Below are 20,812 nucleotides of genomic sequence, written 5' to 3'. Positions count from 1 at the left end.
GCAGCAGCTGGCCCAGGCTCAAGGCTCTCAGTGCAAGTACTCGAGCTTAGAGCTCCCCGTGCCACAACACACCCCTGTCACAATGCATGCTAAAACTGTGCCGATTAAGAGTCACTTTTGTCTAAAGAATGTTTGTCACTTAAAAATACTGTAAAATTATTATATTACAGCTTTGCTTCTGGATGGTATTTATCTGCCATGGGTGACTTAAGAACGAGAATTAGAAATAGCGTTGTACGTAGCCTTCTTTAATTAATTATGCTTCTTTAATGTCAATGATATTCACATATGCCTTTGAAGGCAGAAATAATTTGAGCAACTCTAACAGAAATGTCATCATCTGTTCCATCTACGCCTGAGAAAACTTCAGTGAAGGTACCACCTGTCACATGAACTTTTACCTGTGGACTGAAAAAACAACTGAACAATCCCTCAACCCTCTCGAGTTTGGCTCAGTCCCGTGAGGTTAAGCAGTCTTTCAGTGAATTTAGCCTACTGTCCAAATACCACAGAATGCGGGAGCAAGAATGTTTTAAATACCACAGATCGGTCATAAAAAAGGAGATTGAAGACAATCCTGACTTCAGTCACTTGTCTTCATCCCTTTATGAAACTTGCATTACTGCAGCGGGTCAGGAGAGATGAGCAGAGTTTAGTGCTAAATGTCTACTCCACATTTAATGGTTGCAAAGACACAGCAGAGGTCAGCACGCCTCTCTATACAGTCGGTTTGTATTGGGCTTTCTTGCAAAGGTGACAGATACTGTTTTATTCCTTCGAAACCACACTGTCTGGTAGGCAAATATTTTTTGGCTAGGGAGCAAGCAAGCATGTACTTTCTTCTTAGGAGCACAGCAATCAGAAAAATCTTTCTGTAGTTGTAGGAATTGCTGCTGCATTCCACACACACCAAGAAGTCTGTGGGACACTGAGTTAAAGCTTCTAGCAGCCACGTAGATTTCAGCTAAAGCGGCATCAGAAACACTTTACGCATTTGCGTAAAGCCAATAGCCTTTCAGCTTCCCTGCAATTATTCTGAGAGCAAGAATTTCACTGATGGTATACAGAGGTAGTTTATCAGTGACAACTGACAATTTCTTATTAAAAATAGAAAATCAGCCTTCAATCTGTCTTTCCACAGGATAACTCATTTCAGTCAGCAAAATATTTTCACTGAAATTCTCAGAATTGTGATTGCTTCCTCTCCACCAGTGAGGTCTACATACTCTCATGAAATTTCATGTCGTTTATCAAAGCATAATTACGTCTCATTGTGCTTTTTCATACCACTAGATGTCATACGTAAATCCTATTTGGGCTGAAAAGCACCACGCATTGCAGGAAGTCCGTTTTTCTGGTATACTGATACTCCCAATACTTTTAAAAGCAAAAATCAGTTTAAAGGTTTATATTCTTGTTCAAAAGATAGCTTTTTTTTTTCTGCAGAAATACATTCCAATTTCATAATTAGAATTGATTCAATTGAGACAAAAAAGGTGCCTTCTAGCAATTCAGCCATGCTGCGTTCCTGCAGCACTTAATTCCCTTTGACGTTCTTGGTGTTAAACTGCCACGGAGTTTCTCAATACTTCAAATATAAAACTGTACTTCAGAACGATCCTGCTGCAGACTTAATGACAGAGAGCAGGATTTACTTGGATTTTATGGCCAAGGACCACTGAACAAAACTATGCAAGAAGAACATATGCACTTACACTAGCTGGGACAACAGTTACGACCTTTATGCTTTATGGTCAGGAAAGCATCTGGGAAGATTAGTGGAAAAACAATTAAACAGCATTTTTGAGAAGGCATACCACCGATGAAGCACAGGGTATTGCTCCCTGTCTGCGTGAGAACGTGGCATGAATTCACACTCTCTCAACACGGAACCAGAATACAGAACTTTATCTATTTCTGAGTGAGGAGTTGTTTTCTTGAAACGGCGTGAGGTACTCAGCTTGAGAAAGCAGGAGGTTACGCTCCCCCTTTCTAACCAGTATCCGCACTGAAAATTTGCTAGGTGGATTCTAGAAGGCACCACGCCTACTCACAGCTATCGTACACTCTAGCAGTTCAGAAATCTCACCACCAGGTATTTGGGAGAACATCCCAGCATCCTGTGGCACAAACACGTATTAGAAGTTGAAAAAAAAAGGCATCAAAAATCTTGCTCTTCATTATTTTAATGAATCACAAATCAAGTGACAAAAACAGAGTGCGAGGAGAATAACATGAAACCAGCCCCACCAGCTGTTGACAGAAGGTAAAGACAGAATAATAGTTAAGGATAATTCAAGGGAAAACAAGGAAGTTAAGCATTATAAGATGCTCGTTCTCACCAAGAACATCAGCCAAATCATATGGCAATTAAAATTTCATTTCAAGTGTTTCAAGAAGGTCTCTGCTTTGTTTCTTAACACAGTGAGTCCACAGAAGAGCGGGGATTGGGCTATCCCCAAAGTCATGGCAACAAGTCCTACAGAACGTACTCTAAATTTCTCCAAATAATGGAGATGGCTAAAAAGAAAACAGAAATAAAGAGAAAGTGAGGACCTTTTACTACCCAGTGTGGTCTCAGAAATGGAATGTGTCTTTCCGGAGCCCAAAATCTTTGGCATAGGTTCCTTTTTCAATGTCTGCGTGATCGCTTTAATCCCATGACCGTGAAGGTTGCAGCAGTCAGTTTCTCATACACTAGAATCATAAGAGCAGCAGTAAGGACTGTCTGCAGGAGCTTTGCTTCAAGGCCTTTGTAGAGTCCGATTAATCCAAACCGCCTAAAAATAAAATAAAATAATAGAAATTAAAAAAACGTGTAAATAGCTTTCTGTAAGTAAATTGGTACACTAGACAGAATTAATACAAGTTAAGTTAATGACAACTGTAAGAATCTTAAATTCATTCCTGATCTCAAGTCACAGTTATGTTTAGAAGTATTTTAAAGAGAAAATTCTAGAAGAAACTCGCTTCTTCTTAACATCAGAAGTCAATGAATACATATCCTTGATACCAAGTCCTGCTGAGATACTTAAGAAAACTTGGTTTTGTGTACTTCTACAGTATATTACAAAAAAAAAAAAAAAAAAAAAACACACAAAACAGGATGAATCAAATGGCAAGTTCAAGGTGGGGGCAAAAAGAAATGAGTCAGATCCAGCAACAGTTTCAACATTAGCAATATTCAAGTCTGCTATATCATGTTAGAAAAAAACCAGAAGGCTCACCTCACTCTCTCCCGAAGAAGGTAAAAAACATTTTTAAGACTGCCTAGTGTTCGGTTCTCTGGGTTCAACCTATGGCGTCCAAACTGGAAGAAGAGGAAGAAATGACATTTTGTTATACTATTTCCCCACATTACTAGGCAGAGAACCCATTACATAGGTAAGAAACTGAAAAGCCTATCCTAAACTTCTTTTAACATTTTCTAGGCTGTACTAGCAATCTGAGATTAAGCGAGGACAGAGCTCAGGTTACTCAACTTTACACAGCAAGCATTAAAATGGTATGTGCTACAATAAAATCTATTGCTTTTAGGATGGATTCTAAGAAAATGTGATACGCAGCCATGCTGGCTGTCTTTCTGTTGTTCTGCAGGAGATTTCAGGATCTCAAAAACTGAGTCTGCAGAGTCTGAGTACAGATAGGAAATTTGAAGCAAGTTCCTTCTGGCTTGTACAGCTTGCATTTAATAAAAATTCAAAGCTTCATGCATCTGCAAACCATTATTTCATTGAGATTGCATAGGTGAACCCCAAATTTATCTGCCCATCACCAGCCTTTGAGGAAAACACCTGGCCTGAATACTTCTCTTTTACTCAGCATGTTTGCATATCCCCAGACTGTTTTTAAGCAAGCATGATAGCTGCAGCTGTAATTCCGTGTCTTAGGGTTAAGCTGGCAGCTTCAGCAGCTCCTTTTCTGTCACTCATTGAAACTCTTACCTGCTACAGGTCAACAGCACTGCCAGCAAGCTGTAGCCATGAATTATTAATACGCAGGGGTTGTCACACTTGTATTTATGCACAAATAGCTTTTGAAGACTGTATCATGCTTCTGTGCTACAAAAGGTGAACTGGGATGAGTCTTACTCAGGCAACTGCTGATTCGTAGGTTTAAGAAATTAGCATTGACAGCATGCAGAGTATACAAGCAGATTGAGGTAAGTTGGAAGTAATAAGAAAATGCCAGGTTTACACACGTCCCTTTGCTAAATGTCTTCATATATAGCAACAACAGAACGCTATTGGAAATCACCCTTTACTAAGCAAATACACACTCACAATGATTTTGTCATCAGCAACTAACTGATCTGATATCGATAAATCAGGGTTAAGGACTTTTTTCAAAGACTGACAGCTGTCTGTTCCCTCCCCCCCAAAATGCTAACTAGGTTCCAGGCTACAATGCCAGTCCCTGCCCAGATTACTCATAGGTTTCCAAACAACATCAGGATTATGTGTTTTCTTCTCATCACTTCTCCACCATGAAATTACTCTGTTGTACTGCAAACAGAGCTTCATCGGAGGAAAAAAATGTTCACTTCTCCCTAAGATGCCAATACTTCATCAGTTACTGGGGAAGATTTCCCAAAGGGACTAGCATTCTCTACACTAAAGAAAATAGGCATGAGTTTTAAAGAGAAATTTTGCAATCCAGGATTACTAAGAACATGAACCGTGTTGTTATTTCCCACGTGGGAATTTAACCTATCCACTGTTTACTGACAGGCTAAAGTAGTAGTTTCCCTGCATAAGGAGTAACAGCAGTGCCATGTATTTTTAATGACTGGAAGGGAGATAGATGTACCAAACAGCAAGGCTGGAAGCTGCTTAGCACTATCAATTACACACGGTAACTGCTCATTGTATGGAAACGAGGAAGAGAGCTCTTCCAAGAGGTGGAAAGCAAAGGTGTAGAGACTTCACTACAAAGAACCCTAATGCCTTTGAAAGAACAGTAAGTTTCAAGACATTTAAGATTAAAAAGAAAAAAGCCCCGTACTTCTACTTGGAGGACAGAACTTAACTTTGATGTGCAAGTTTTTATGAATTGTATCAGGCTTGTATTAGTTTGTGTAAACATGAAAAACTGTTTCAAAAACCCAACTATGCAAAGTATACTTCTTGCAGAATGTTATTTCTGAAAATGCCAAACCTTTGTTCACAAACCTTTTTTTTTTTTTTGAACATCACTTAATCTGAGTAATAAGAACATCAGCACATAAAACAATGCCAGCTTTAAAACAGAAAATGAAGTACGAAGTAGTGCAAGCTTGAACTGGGCAGCACAGGTACCACAGATGTATCTGAAGTGACAGATGCACGTTTGTGCTGTTCTCACTAAAATTGTTCAGGGTTTCTGGCTATTGCTTCTTTTACAGAGCAAAGGGGAAGACATTACCTCTAGTAACTGCAGAACAAGAGCTGGAATCCTCGTATTTCCCATCATCACAGGGAAAGGATGGACTGGCACAAACAAGTAGTACACAGGCCACTTTATTTCATCATGGGCCACTGTGAGAAATGTCCCCCACCACCAGGACACCGATGGTTAGGCTGTGCTCCACCAGAAAGGCAACTCATTACTGCCCAGGCAAGGCAGCAGTAACCTAGCTGAGTTAGGCTGAGGTGGGCAGCAAGCAGCAGCTGGTTATTGCATTAAACCATCAGCACAGCTTACCAGGGCTGCCTTAATTTTAAAGAAGGACACTGCCACCAAAAGACAGAAGGATTTTGTTCTGAAAGCCAGTAGGAGCCAAATACAACATGAAATAATAATCACAAGATTGTAGCTACTTCTACTGAATCCATGGAAAGGAGCAAGGGTTAAAGCTGTTTGCATAGGCCATGGAAACTGTAGCGCTGTGCAAAGCTAAAGCTAACACAGAGCACTTGGACTTTCCTGCCAGTTCTCCTTCATGGCAGCAGCAAACACATCACAAATTAAAAACAGACCAATGCTGCGACTTATCCAAACAAAGCTAAATTTGCTTAAATGTTTTCTGTACCTATCACTTCAATAATAAAAGCCTGTGTTACTAGTTTAACTCCTGAGACGTGCCCAGTCTCTTAAAACAGGTTAAGACATCGAATGAGGGCACTGGCTCAGCAGATAATCAAAAGTTGAGAAAATTTCAGAAAAAAATGACTGCTGACAAAATTTAATTTCTAACACATGGATGCCATGGTGTGCACCAGCAGGGTGGTGAAGTAGAAAATCACAGATACTGGTAAGAGCTGTGCAGACAAAAGGTTTTCAGGGTAGTAACGACACACAGTAAATCTATTCAAGTCCCACTGATTTGAAATATAGCACCCGAAACTTTTTACAGGCTATGAAAAATCAAAATACGTTTAGTCTGCTCAAGTTAGAGAGAAGATTAAGACTAAACTAATAGAAAACTGGCAAGAAAAAACACTTTTTGTGTGTGATGAGCAACTAATAACAAAAATCCCCTATTAGACTAGCCTGCAAAGCGATACTTTTAATATGGAGGGCTCACTTTCAAGAATTCAACTACCTCTCCAAATTTACACAGCCTTTAAAACATATGTAATGGCCTTACCATATATGCAAGTTAGAGCTTCTCCTTACTTAGATAAACAGTGTCATACTTCATGTGGAAACATTTATTAATGTTTAATGGTTATGTAATTAACAAGAAAAAATATAAAATAGATTTAAAAACATTGAAATTAAACTACAATGCTTGCTTACGTATGATCAGGTTCACACATTGCCCTTCCCCGTTGTTCTGTTACAATATTAGTACAGTATGGGCACATACTGAAGCTGGTAGCGTTATCCAGCACACATACAAACTGCAAGTGAGAATAAATGCAAGTGTTTCCATTACCACTACAATTAGCTTACAAGGCTGGGCAAGTGGTTAAAGATATTATTTATGAGGGAGGTCAGCTTCCGTATCACATTCCAGAATCACATTCTGGCTATTGACAAGGTCAGGCCAGAATAAAACAAAACCTACAAACAGAACTTTTTTTTGATTTACCCTAGGTCATCGGGAAACAAACTGGGCTTAGAAGATTTAATTTTAATTTCCTACTTGACACATTTTCTATTTATGTTCAAAGAAGTAAAATTACACTTTTCAGTGCCTAGAAGCAGGATGGTGCATCGGCTTCTGGGAGATGCTGTACTGATGCATTATGGCATCAGTCCTCCTAGCCTCTTGAAACAAATTGCTTCGGTAATGCCAAGTTCTGTTAGAATGCATCAGGAGGGCATCAAAGAAAAGAGGTGTCCTTGCCAATGACCTGCATCACGCAAAGGGGCTCCCAAAAATAGGGGTTCATGAACACAAAGAACAAAAAGACACATGAACGGGCCTTGCAATATACAGAACAAGTCAGAGGCAGTTACCCTGAAATGAAACGAGCACTTACCCGCAGAATTGACTGCACTGTCTGCAGAGGATAAGTGAGGGTGGTGGCAACCGCTTTGGCTATCGCACCAATGACAAAAACATCCAAAGACGTGAGCTGTTCAGTATAGAAAGAGCACAAAGCACCACATTAGTCAGTTACCTGTACACGTCTGGGGATTCTGTACTGTTACCTGCTACTGGGTTATCCAAGTACGTCTGGCATAAAAATTTCATGAAGCATTTGGGTTTTCTTGTTTTTAAAAGTCAAAACTATAGTCCAACCAAGCTACTTTCCGACAACTAAAGTACATTTAAATTTTTACCTGCTCACAAGCTTTTGGATTTCTCATTTGCTCACTCTAACTAGGTTACTGAAATACAGTGGAGATAATGCCAGCTAAATCAAACCTAAAGCACTGGGAGTAGACATAAGATAAGGGAAGTAGCATTAAAACACACCATCAATTCCCAACTATTTCAGGCTTTGCAACATGTAAACTAAGTCACACAACACACACTTGTGGAAAGGTGATGGATTGAAAGACTCCTTGATCGCGATTCTATAACCCTGAGACATAGCTACTATGCTATCAGGCAGAATTTTAGCCTTGATGACACAGGCTAAAAATCTCACTCCCCTATCAGCTAAAAACACCTGTAGGAACCCCATTCCCACCTCCAAAACCCACAATGTTCCATGATGCACCAAATGCATTGTTATAGCCTAAACTATGACAGCCTATTTCAGTGTAACAATGTAACAGCTCACCTCAGTGTGAATTAATCACTGAAAACTAGCAGACGCCCATATCAGAACATTTATTAAATTACCAAAATATGTTGATTCCAATCAGAAGTATGTGCAATGAATATACTTGATTTACTGGAGATAGGGTTACAGGGTGAGTATAAATACCTACTTATAAAACAGATACATTAGAATCTAAACCCCCCCTAATTTAAATTTGCTGCAAATGATTCTAAATGAATGTGGACAAGAGGTGCAGTTTTATTTTTAAAGGAAGAGGAATTCATCATATTAATAAATTCCTTAGGAATATGAAAGATTCACATCTCATTTGGCATCATAATCACGTACCTTTATCAAAAATCAGTTGTTTGAAAAAACAAACAAAAAAAGCCCCCACACAAAATACTGACACCTCAAAAACCCAAGAACCTAAACCAAACCTACATTTCTAAATTTCCTGATGTAATCAACACATGTCAAAGAACCTGTCTTACAACTGAAAATTTCCATCACCTGGCCTCAAAACATACTTACTTCCACCTGTCTTTTCAAAAGTTTCCGTTTAAAGCCTTCATAAAACATGAACTGTATAGCAGGATTGAAGACCAGCAGCAAGGAGGGAAATGTACCATTCCATAAAGCTAAGACTCCTTCATCTCGTATTATCTGATGAAAGGCATCTGAGAAGAAAGGTGAAAAAAATCTTTAGAGTTTTGAATACAAAATTCTGAAATGTAGAAGATGGGTAAAGTTATATTTAAAGGCTGATATTCAAATTATATAAAAATCCACTGCAGTCTTCTGTGTGACACTTTTCATCTTCCATTCTAACCTAACCCAGAAGGGAAAAACAGTGATAAAGAAGCTATCCTCACACCACCACTAATGTAAATAAAGCTTGCTTCCCATGCACATGCCCTGCTCTTTTTAGTCCAAGCTCAGAATCACTATTACTTTTCTTAACCCTCTTCTTCAAAACTGATTTTTTTAATTATTATTATTAAAGTGCCAGACAGCCTGAATGTGTGGGTGGTTAAGAGATTACGGTGAGTAAAATTCTAATCTGCAAATTGTCTGTCCAAAGTCAGACTCCCAGCTACCACATCACTGGGCTCACTACTACTCCAGGATTTCTATAAGATGATCTGGACCTTTGCAAAAGGTCTTTGGGTCACAGGTATGCAAACTGCAAACTCTAAATTACCATCAGAGGTGGCAAAGTCCAGTTTCCTGTCAAACTCAATGACCACAAAGTGATAGTGAAGCACAGAGATTCCACAACAAAATCTGTTGTACAAATAAAAGTCTTTGATCTTCAGAGTCATTGATACCGTATTTAATTTAAGTAACTCCTCTTTGGTTAAAGACAACAGATGCTTACCTATTATGCCTTTATAATTGGTTGGTACAATGTCTTCGTTTCTAAATTTCGCTCCCTGCAGCTTCAGCCGTGTGTTCACTACCCAAAGAGGAGTGGTCAAGAGTACGTTCGCTACACCTAATGCAAACACAGGACAAAGAAAATCAGCAAGAACCAGAAGACTGCAAAGGTTTTCTTATCCCCTTTTACCCTAATTCACACATAACTGAAGTTACTGTTAGGAAGAGAGGAAAAAAAATAGTGTACAGTAAAAATGAGTCAGTAATTTGTAATGTGCTACTTCAGGTATTCCCCCCGATCTTGTTGTGAATCAGACGAGCAGCAGACTGCATGCAGCAGGAAGATAATCTTCTACTCCTCCCCATAACTAAAAATAACCCACTGAATATGAGCACACTGAAGGAATCTTAAGTGAACTTGTTACTTTGCTGCATAGTACCTCGCACTGGAACACGAGGTACTCTACTTGTTCATGCCCTACTTCACTCCATGACGGAGAGGAGGCTGCCTGCCTACTTTCAAAAAGAAAACACAAAGTGATGATAAGGGTAGAAGGACTATTCTAGGAGGGGAGATCAAAACAGATAAATGCACACAGTTTTTACCAGAAAAAAGCTCCTACACTGCCAAAAAAATGAGAATAAGAAAACTTAGTTTTTCAGATATGCTAAGTACACCTAAGGTGGAAAACACTGGAGTCTCCAAATATCTGAAGACTTAAAAACGGCAACGGGATTACAAGCAGTAACAAACCCCAACAGTAAAGCTGAGTATCAGAAATTTGTATGGGGGGAGAGAAATAGATACATAAGGCTGCAACAGAGGTAGTTTAGAACTGTACTTTGCAGTAACAGGGAAGAAGGATTAAGTAACATTACTTCTACAATCACCCAGTACACCTCTTCCCAGTTCAGTAACGACTGAGGCAGTTACTTTGAAGTACCAATGTAAAAACAAGCTCCTGATCTTGCTTTCTTACAACTATTTCTGCATTACAACAATTAGCAACTGCTTGTTCTTTGGTCCCTTTGTTCGGAGACTGAGTTACAGACTGAATTACTCCGTTATATTGAGATGAACACACTACATCACTATCAAGAACAGTAAACCTGAAAAAGGCTAAATTTCACTATGGTTTTTTTTTTTTGGCTGTTTTTGTTTTGTTTTTCCCTTGAAGTGGGTAGAGAGGGTTCAGAAAAACAGAATATAAACCTAACTATCACAGAATGGTTGAGTTTGGAAGGGACCTCTGAAGGTTATCTGGTCCAATGCCCCTGCTCAAGCAGAGATACCCAGAGCAGGCTGCCCAGGACCACATCCAGGCAGCTTTTGGAGATCTCCAAGGAGGGAGCCTCTACAACTTCTCTGGGCACCTTGTACCACTGCTCCATCATCTGCACAGTGAAAAAAATATTTCCTGATGTTGAGAGGGAACCTCCTGCGTTCCAGTTTGTGCCCACTGCCTCTTGTCCTGGCACGGGGTACCACTGACAAGAGCCTGGCTCCATCCTCTCTGCACCCTCCCTTCAGGAATTTACAGACGCAGGTAAGACTCCCCTCAGCGTCCTCCACTCCAGTCTGAACAGTCCCAGCTCTCTCAGCCTTCCCTCACAGGAGAGATGCTCCAGGCCCTTCATCATCTTTACGACTCTGCTGGACAGCTGCTCCTCCCGGTTTTGTGTCACCTGGGAACGTGCTGAGAGCAGACTCTGCCCCATCATCGAGACAACAGTCTGGATGCTGAACGGGACTGGAGCCAGCACTGACCCCTGGGGTAGGCTGCTCATCACTGCCCTGCAACCAGAACGCACCGCCACCCTCTGGGGCCAGGTTCAGCCAAGCTTCTGATTCACCTCACTGCCTGCCCGTCCTGACCACACATCAGCAGGATGCCGAGGAGGATCTTCTGGGGAACAGAAACTGAACCTATGCCTCGGTGTCCTTCATAAGGACTATATACAGCTCTCAAGTTCTGAGCAACATCCAGCACCATGGAAGTCAAGCTACGTTAATCTCCTTTAACCAAAGTCGGCGTGATTCCACTACGGAACAAAGGAACAAAACCCAACAGGTTAGAGTCCAATCTACTTGTAGTTTTTCATGCTGACTCAGTTAAAGGTGAAGTCATAAAACGTTATTTTCCAGACTGGAAAGGAAATGGTTTGGTCTTTCTTTTTTTTTCTTTTTTTTTTTTTTCTTTCTTGGTATTTATCCAATCCGTATTTGCTACCAGTAGAAGGAATGAAAGATGGGTGTGGAGAATTAGTGATCACCGTAAGTGGATTCTTTCAATTTACACCAGAAATTATTTTCCATGGGGATATCCACTACTGATGTTGAAGACAACATAGCCATTTAACTGACAAGCTACCAGCCTAATTCCTGCAGCCTTTGATCTAGAATGATCTTTGAAAGCTTACTCCACTGATAAAGCCAACTTAATTTCCTTCCTTACCTTCCCCCATCTACCCACCCATAAACTGCACTTACACTGGAAGTACAAGGACCTAGCTAAAAATAAACAAAAAGCCCCCCCCAGTTCACAGGTTTTTCAGGATGAACCCATGAGCAATTGCTCCTGCAGAACAGTACTGGCAAACACAGGCACGCAGTGGTAATTTTTCATGCTGGATTTCCTAGAAAAGTAACTAGTGTCACCATTTCTTCAAAGAAGTCACTGTAGCATCCACATGAGAGGAAACGATGAAAAAGAACAGACAGTTCCTCCTGTACACACATGTCTCTGGGGACTTGCTGTCCCTTTCAGGTGACCCAGAAAGAAATCTAAAAGCTGGCCTTCAAATCCTTGCTTTAATAACTCTCAGATCCTAATCAAAAATATTTTGGAATTGTCATATATCTTTCCCTCTGAAAAACAAAACAAAACAAAAAAAACACCTTACCTCTCCCTGCTACTTCTCTTCAAGACCTAAAAGATGATACCTAGATACTGTGGTAAGCAATACCCCAGGCACAAATAAAATACAAAGCTGAAACAGCACCATGCTTTCTGCCAGAACTGACAACAGGAACATGCTTATCCTGATGTGGGGAGGGCATGGAAGAGCAATTAGAGCTGTACAACAAAGCAGGTCTGCATACAGGGGCTGCCTATCATGGCAAGCTGGGACAGAGTCAATTTTCTTCATAGAGGCTCACACAATGCCGTGGTTTAGATTTTTGATGAAAATACTGGTGGTAACACACTGAAGTTTTCAGTTGTTACAGAGCAGTGTTCACACAGAGCCAAAGATTTTGCTGTTCCTCGTGCTGCCTGCTAGCAAGGAGCCGGGGGGTGCACCAGGAGCTGGGAGGGGACACAGCCAGGACAGCTGGCCTGAACTGACCAGGGGGATATTCCATGCCATGTCGCATTGCGCTCAGCAATAAAGCTGGGGTAAAGAAGAAGAAAGGTGTGGGGGGGATGTTTGGAGTGATGGCGTTTGTCTTCCCAAGAAACCATGCTGCGTGCTGAGCCCTGCTTTCCTGGAAGTAGCTGAGCGCCTGCATGCTGATGGGAAGTAGTAAATGAATTCCTTGTTTGGCTTTGCTTACACATGCAGCTTTTGTTTTAGCTAGTAAACTGTCTTTATCTCAGCTCATGAGTTCTCACACTTTTACCTTCCCAATTCTCTCCCCCATCCCACCTGGGGAGAACGAACAACTGGCTGCGTGGTGCTGAGCTGCCTGCCAGGGCTAAACCACAACACAGGAGCAGGCACTGAGCATGACCTCCAACGGACTTCATAAAGGAGAATGTTAGTTTAAAATCTCAATTTCATCAGGAATGTATTTTCAGTGTATTTCATTACCTGCAACAACCCCAAGAACCAAGTCTTTTCCAGTGGTTGAATGCTGACCTTTGACCCAGAGAGTTTTAAGACTATTAAACGTATAGAAATAAACAAAATTGGAGCAGCACAGGCTGGAGATAACAGGGAACCATCCTCGATATGGCGCCAGCCTGATGGAAAGAAAAAAGTCAATGTAAGGAAGAAGTCATGGTAAGGAACAGCAAAGCATTTGTGTGATCACACTGATTTTACACGCTGAAGGTCCCAGAGACCCAACACTGTATATAAAACGTACAATACTAACGAGGTATGTCTTTACCATTAATGGTCACAAACCATACTAAAATCCTGATTATACCATAAGAATTAAGCCATTAAGCACTTATAAAATCAAGACCAGTTCTACTGAAAAGGAGCTGTAAAGGTAGAATACATTTACAGTGATAAGCTCGCTGCCCACTCACGCCAGAAGTGAGTATTACCACCGTATTTGTTCTCTATCAACATCCAGCAACGAACTACAAACATTTAGGGCACAAATATGCTTGAAGTGTATACATTTACATAAAAACTGACATAGCCACTTCAAGTTGCATATTGAAACATGCACACTTAGACACCAAGAAGTAACTCTTATCCTTGCTGAGAATAAGAGATGTCAGTCCAATAGAAAAGATGACAACCTAGTAAGGAGATGCTCACTTCTCCAAGGACAGAAAATAACATGGCTGGGGAAGTGGGGAGAGAGGGCAAAAAAAAGAAAAAAAAATAATAAAAAAATAAAAACACTATGCCTTCAATATAAAAAAATAACAAAAAACTAGAGCAAGGAAGAAAAAATGTGTCTGGGTTCCTACATTAAATGTAAAGATGGAAGACTAATTACTGAAATGAATATATTCCGCCAAGGAGATTTTTCCTAAGGATTAAACCTGGGGCATGAGGTATGCAGGTGGGAGGAATTTCTACTAAGTGCCTTGCAGTAAAGTCTAGAGCAAATCGGTCAGGTAAGTGAGAAAAAAAAAAAAACATTACTTACTTAAATTTAACTGAATTAATCACAGACAAAAAAGTGAATAGGCAAGCCTACCCTTACAACTCAAGAGTTATTTTTCAGGTGCTGTCAATAGCTGTCACTGTTTGTGTATCTTGATTTAAGAATGATCTCCTAACAGCCGATTAGCAAAGCTCCCTTCTCTGACAGGCCTGATGAGCCTGTAAAAACAGGGACACCTCAGCAACTGACCTACATCCCCAGCATGTCCTACAATACATCCCAAAAGGATAGCAATATGCATCATTATTGAAGCTGCGCAGGCCAGGTAGAGAAGAGCAGAAGAAATCTGCTCAGAGAAGAGCCTCCAGGATTACTGCATGTTAGTGAATACTCATGATAAAGTACTGGGAATACACACACACTGTGATACAAAAAAAAAAAAAAAAAAGGAGATCCCCAAGACGGATCCACAATGGATGCGAGGCTGGTAAATGCAGCATCTGACTGTTCTTGTGATGCAAACACCAGGTTTTCATCCTTAGATGCTTCAAGTGCTTCTCTCTCAAATGTAGCTGGGGATATACCACATTATTGGGACTGCTTCTGAAGTCACAGGCGTCACTGATTATACAGCTACAGTTAAAAACTAACTGTGCGTACTATTAGTCATCAGAAGAACAGTTTTTGCATCACCTATTTCTTCTGTGCTGGAAAAAAAAGGGAGAAACACCCTCTGCGGACCATGTCTTTTAAATGCGAGTGTTAGTTTGGTTTTGCTTGGTTTATTAAGAGCTATTTTTGATGATTTTCAAACAAAATATCTTGCAGTACAAAATTGAAACAAAAAGCATGATTTTGCTGACTCACGTTGTCAGTGTTAGTATCGGTCATTCACGAACAAGTATTTCTGAACACAAAAACTAATTTTGTGTTCCAAAGTGCAACCTTGAGATGAACTCAATGGACACCAGTGATCGCCCTTCATATCACTCAGAAAAGAATGAAAGCGCAGGGAAGAAAGCAAAGCTGCTTGATAAACTTCTGCAGAAGACGAAGTCCACTAGCTAAACCTATTTGCTTTACATCACATCTAGATGAGAAAAGCACTCTCAGAAAAGCGTACTATGAGATGACTCCACAAACTAACGCCAACAACAACATGTTGATCTCACCTTGCACTGCTTTGTTTTGTTGTTGTTGTTTGTTTTTGCTGGTTGGTTTCAGGTTGGTGTGTGTGTTACTTCAGACATCCCTAAAACTAATTTAGTTCATTCATTGCTTATCCACGTCTTCCAAGAATCTTTGGAGAAAACAACATTCCCTTCTTGCCAGAATTACTGACTTTTGTTTCACAGGAAAAGGAAGATGCCTGCTTTTGCAGTCTCTCCAATTCCCAATTTCTCAATTGAAGTTTACTTGCTGTCCTCATGTGACAAGCATAACGTAGAAATGTGAACAGGAGAGCACTGACTGACCGAGACGTTCTTGTGCATACAACTGCCAATTGCTCCAGTTCACAGGTGTCAAAAAATTATCGGCCAAGCTAAACTTTTGTCAGCTTTAAAAGTCCTGGAAGCTCTAGTGCACTTACATGAATCCCTAGAACTCTTAAGAAAATATTTGTAATGAGGACACATGTACAACTATTTTTCAACTCAGTACAAACAGTGAGCAAATACTACAACACAACATTGCTGAAAGTTAGATACTTTTCCATAGACCTTGAATGTCATTAGCACAAAGAATCCCTTGTTTCTTTCCACGTGCTTAGGAGAAGAAACTTCCAACTGGGAAATGTGTCCCAATTCTCCCGTTCAAAGTGGCTCAGCTGCCCGAGAGTTTCATCTTGGTTATGAGAAATGGACACACCCAAGAATTAGGACAGACAAAGCTGGTTTATCAGGTACATGAAGGTACATTTGTGTACAAGCCTGCATTTCTGAAGAGAGACAGCCACCTCGCTAATGGAGGCACAGTTACATTGCTAAACAGCTTGATTGCATAATGTACTCAAGAAAGTTAATCCAAATTAACTGAAGATGAACACATTGGATTATGCAAGTCATAGCACATATATGGGGACACTTTGAATTAAAGTAAAAATCTGTCCACACAGATACAGGCTAACTATTCCACTTAAAAAAGAAAATACAGATTAGTTCTAGAGCTCTCCTACATTAATACCAGAGGAAAATTAATATCTACTCACAAGCCTTCTTCTTTGATTATTTCCAGTAGGACTGCTGGTGTTGTCTTTGACTTCCTTTTCTCATCAACTGGAAAACAGAAGAATTGAATTTTTAGATTATTCTGATTTCTGGTACTCATTTTCAATTCCTTATCCTTCCTACTCTGAACATACCCCAGAACAGCATATTTCTTCTTCCTTGTAAGGGGCAGACATTCTCTGTTTCTGCAGAAATTCCTAAAAGCATATCCCTATTTTCATTGCTAGGTAAGGCTACTTGTCACTGGTACTCTTCCCCAGACTAGCAGGTTCTTTTGGGCACCAAAGTATCTACCAATTCCTAACCCTAGAGCTGTGACAGGAACCGAAGGTAGGTAAGAGACTAGGACTGGGCTGCCTATCTGCTCTCACAATCATTCCTTGCGCTCCAGAGCAGCTCTACAAGCAGAGCCATCTCTTGCAGTTAATCTGCAAATAGCTAAGCCTTAGCAAAACACTGTCCTTCCCTGTGCTGAAAGCTGTTGAAGAGCCGTACGGCACCAACTTCTCAACCACTTATTTCTGACCACCTGGCTGATGATCTCCCTCTAGTTCTCAATAACGCTTTAATTGCAGTCCTAAAGTGTTTGGTGATTCTGTGACTTTTGACTAGGAGATAGAGTATAGACTTTGTTCTAATGCTCTTTTTTGTAAAATTTTTGTAAATTTTTGTAAAATCAGTCAGATGATTCTGCTTCAAGTTCTGTCCCTGCATTTTCCCTTTAATACATTCTCAGGAGTAATTCTGGACTAGGTTTTCTGTGATACTGCCTCTGCGGTGTGAAGTGCTCTCAGCAGCCAAGCACACCACCACCGCCCCACGAATGTAATACTGTGTAATCTCACATCTTTCTTTTCTCAGTATAAGACAACCATTTAGAAACCAAAGCTGGCCACAGATCACACGGGCTTTCCAGCTAATTAAAAGGTTGCCCAATACTTTCAAAAGGGAGAATTACCTTCGGCTGGAAAAATGATGTTAGTGATTAAAAGGTGTTGCACAAGTCAGATTCTTGGTCATGCAAGATAGGTCCCCCTGCAACCACCCTTACAAATGCCCAAGAGAAGAAAACTGAAATGCCACAGTACAAAGAAATTTGAGTTTTGACTCTTACCCTGAAGTCTAAGCCTAGCCGTGTCCAAAGGAAAAAATACCGTCATTGCCGTCACACTGCCCTGAAAAACAAAATAAACTGGTTAAATAGCGCATCAGCTGTTTATTCAGATGCCTGACAAACTCTCTCTGCTGAGAAGCAGCCCTCTGCTTCTCACCCAAAAACTTGTGTACTAAGTTTAAAAAGGGGATAAACTCCACATGTAAGGACATTAAATTGAAGTGCTTTTTGGTCCCAGGCTTGCAAACAAGTTTTTTCACTTGCAAATTATTAGATCAAGCTAAAACTAAAACCATTAGAAGCTTTTTGTTCAAAGAGAAAGTTTTTGAAGTCTGTGAGCAGATAAAGTGAGCATCTGAAGACAAACATCACACTTTCTCTAACTCTCATAGCCTCTGTGCTCTGCTTCTGGTAAAGGGGAAAGAATGACACAAGCAATGCTGTCTTACAGGAACATTGCTTTGGCTCAAGAGAAAAAATAAAACAAAACGACACTTGCTCATTAAAAAGAAAGAAATAGTATAATTATTTCAGGACCTAATCTAGCATTGTACTAAATTCCAGTTTACGCAATTAAGATCCACCTACCAAGTACGTCTGCATTAATATTGCACAGCTTTTGGAAAAGATATCCAACTCATAAAGAACCTGGCTTGGTGCAAACTTGTTAACACTCTCCAGTAATACTAAATGCATTAAGCGGCTACTAAAGCTGTGGGACTCTTTCATTAGTAGCCATACCGAATTAAATGGTGGGAAGGTCCCACTACACAGCGTGTAAAAGTGCCAGCCTTCCCCTGCTCTGACCTTCATTTCCAGTACCCTGCTGCTCCAGCATAACTCAGTGCAATTTATCCTGCTTCCGTCTTCTCAAAGTGAGATTCGGCCCGAATCCTGCTCTCAGGACAACTCACCACACAGCGACATAAACACGTGCTCAAATCAGAAAGCAGAAATGGGGAAGACGGGATAGAGGCAGACAGGACAAAGTAGGCACGAGGTATAGGCTTCTTAAAACTGGCTTAAAATGTACGTGAAGCTACAGCTCAACAGAAAGTCATGAGGTAACCCAGAGGTGGCAGTGAGTGTCCAGAACAAGCCACCTGAGGTGACTTTGCTGCCACGAAGGTCTGCCTGATCACAGCCAAAAGTTTGCTGGTTTAAAAAAAAAACACAAGTAAAATGTTGTCAACCAACACTCAGAGCTGCTTTATTACTGCCATAATACTTGTATAAAATTGCCATTCCCATAGCTTTTGAAACATGAAGGTTGCTTTACAACTACATGCAGAGACGAAGAATACTTATATAATCAAAGTCAACATGAAATCAAGCTTTTTTTTTTTTCCTGCTCACAATATTAATTTAATTAGTCTCAGACTTGACTAGGTAGCCTAGCAGATATATGAACTTTCACCAAATTAGAAGAGAAACAAAAGTGATGGTGTTGTGACCTGACATGTTCTTCTGATTCATTGCTTCAGCACAGCTCATAGGTTCTTTTTTTTTTTTTTTTTAATTCTTGCATCACATCCCCATTCCACCCCTCACCAGCGTGCCTTATACTAATTTAAGCAGAAGGTGAGACAACATCAGAACAGTTAGTTACTGTGTCAAAGATCTTGACAAAATTCACATATTACTGCAGTAAACAGAAGTCTTGAGGTGGATGAATACATCTGTATTTTAACAAAATAAAAAGCAAGGTATCCAGCATAAGATGGTTAAAAAAGAAAAAGAAAAAAGAAGCTGCCCTGATTTAGGAAAAAGGTCTTGCCCTGGAGCTCTAACACGCATGTGAATATCAGTAACAGCAGGTGGAAGCTACAAGGGAACAGAAGTCCAAGAGGTCCAAAAAAAAGCTCCCTCTTCCTTCACAGCCAAATCACTGCAGCTCAGGTACAAGCACCTCCAAATACAACAGGGAAACCTCATTAACTTACCGTCACCAAGGGAGCTGAGGTACCATTTCACCCTGCTTTAAGTTTACGGCTAGGTTTATGAATTCGGCTCGTATCACAGGCTTCAGCGAGGAGCACAGCCTGATGACAGGGGTCTGTACACAAGAGCGAGATGCTACCCGTGCGGGCTAGGAAGCACTAACACCTTCTGGGCAAGCCAGCAAAAGGAGAGCACGTAGCGTGTCTGTAAGGAGCTCGTTTGAGAGCTCCCGTTCTCAAACCTGGAAGCAAAATCCCCGTTACCTCAGCTGCTCGAATAAGCAGACCTAAAACACCTGCAGGAGCAGACAACAACCCCGTATTTATTTACGGTAACGACGAAACGACCCGAAGCGCCTTCTTCTGCTTTCCCCGGCGGGCCGGTTTGTGAGCAGCTTCTATCGTTCAGTCACGTTCAGTGACCTTCATCCGACACAAGCGCGGCAAGCCACCCTCAGGACCCAGGTCAGGAGAGCTTTTGCCCTGCGTGCCGGATCAGCAGCGATCGCTCCCACGGGCGTCCTCGCCAGCCCGGGACAACCCGAAGCTTGCTTGAAACCCATCCGCACGTCTCCTGCGAGCGCCTCACGGTCTGTTGGAAGGACGGGCTGCCGGGCAGGCGGTCGTTCCCGGGCAGGGCGCGGAGTCTTCCAGCTACACGCTGCTCCTTCATTTACAGCCGTCAGGGGTGTCCTTCTTCCACCGCCGGGTCCCCCCCCTGCCCCCCACCGGCCCCGGCCCCACTCGCCCCCCGCTCACCACGGCCCCGGACACGGCATGGACCAGGCTCTCGTAGGAGGCGACGGAGGACATGGCCGCGGCTGCGGCGGGCTCCCGCTGCGAGGCGGCGCCGGCGGGGATCGCAGCGGTCCCCTCGGCCGCCCCCGGCCCCGCCATGGCGCCCGCCCCCCCCCCCGCTGCCCGCCGCCGGGCAGGGCCCGTCCCTCCGGCCGCCTCCGCGCATGCGCCGCGCCTCAGCCGCCGGGCGGGAGCTGGGCGCTGAGGGGATTTTAGGGATTTTTTTTAATTACTATGATTTATTTTTTTTTTCTGGGTTCCTCACGGAGGCTGTCAGAAAGAGAATACACCCAGTCACCGCCCTGCTTCTCCTGCCTCCGGTGCCGCTTCTGCCGAGCCCGCCGCAGCGCTGCGTTGCGTTCAGTTCACGCCCGGCTGTGGGGCCGGGGAGGGAAGGAGGAGAGCGGCGAGCAGGGGCT

General features: G+C 41.7%; 1 protein-coding gene across 5 annotated transcripts; it reads right to left on the bottom strand.

The window, feature by feature from the left end:
* Positions 1-2,168: 2,168 nt before the first annotated feature.
* Positions 2,169-20,512, bottom strand: SLC25A17 (solute carrier family 25 member 17). Of its 5 annotated transcripts, none has more exons than XM_066995850.1 (9): positions 20,355-20,512; positions 17,656-17,716; positions 16,523-16,589; positions 13,335-13,486; positions 9,523-9,639; positions 8,676-8,821; positions 7,410-7,505; positions 3,228-3,310; positions 2,169-2,780 (listed from the first exon to the last, which is right to left on the bottom strand). In XM_066995850.1, exons 1-9 carry the CDS (start codon positions 20,490-20,492, stop codon positions 2,633-2,635), a joined length of 1,008 nt encoding a protein of 335 aa, XP_066851951.1. In that variant the 5' UTR covers positions 20,493-20,512; the 3' UTR covers positions 2,169-2,632. The 5 variants fall into 5 exon arrangements, with proteins under 5 accessions (XP_066851951.1, XP_013036520.3, XP_013036519.3 ...); XM_013181066.3 differs by lacking the exon at positions 20,355-20,512 and adding an exon at positions 19,599-19,839; XM_013181065.3 differs by lacking the exon at positions 20,355-20,512 and adding an exon at positions 18,397-19,546.
* Positions 20,513-20,812: the final 300 nt, after the last annotated feature.

The sequence above is a fragment of the Anser cygnoides genome, chromosome 1 (genome assembly GCF_040182565.1).
Source record: "Anser cygnoides isolate HZ-2024a breed goose chromosome 1, Taihu_goose_T2T_genome, whole genome shotgun sequence".
Lineage (NCBI taxonomy): Eukaryota > Metazoa > Chordata > Aves > Anseriformes > Anatidae > Anser > Anser cygnoides.
Note: the sequence above shows the minus strand (reverse complement) of the source record. Positions and strands in the feature narration are given on the sequence as shown.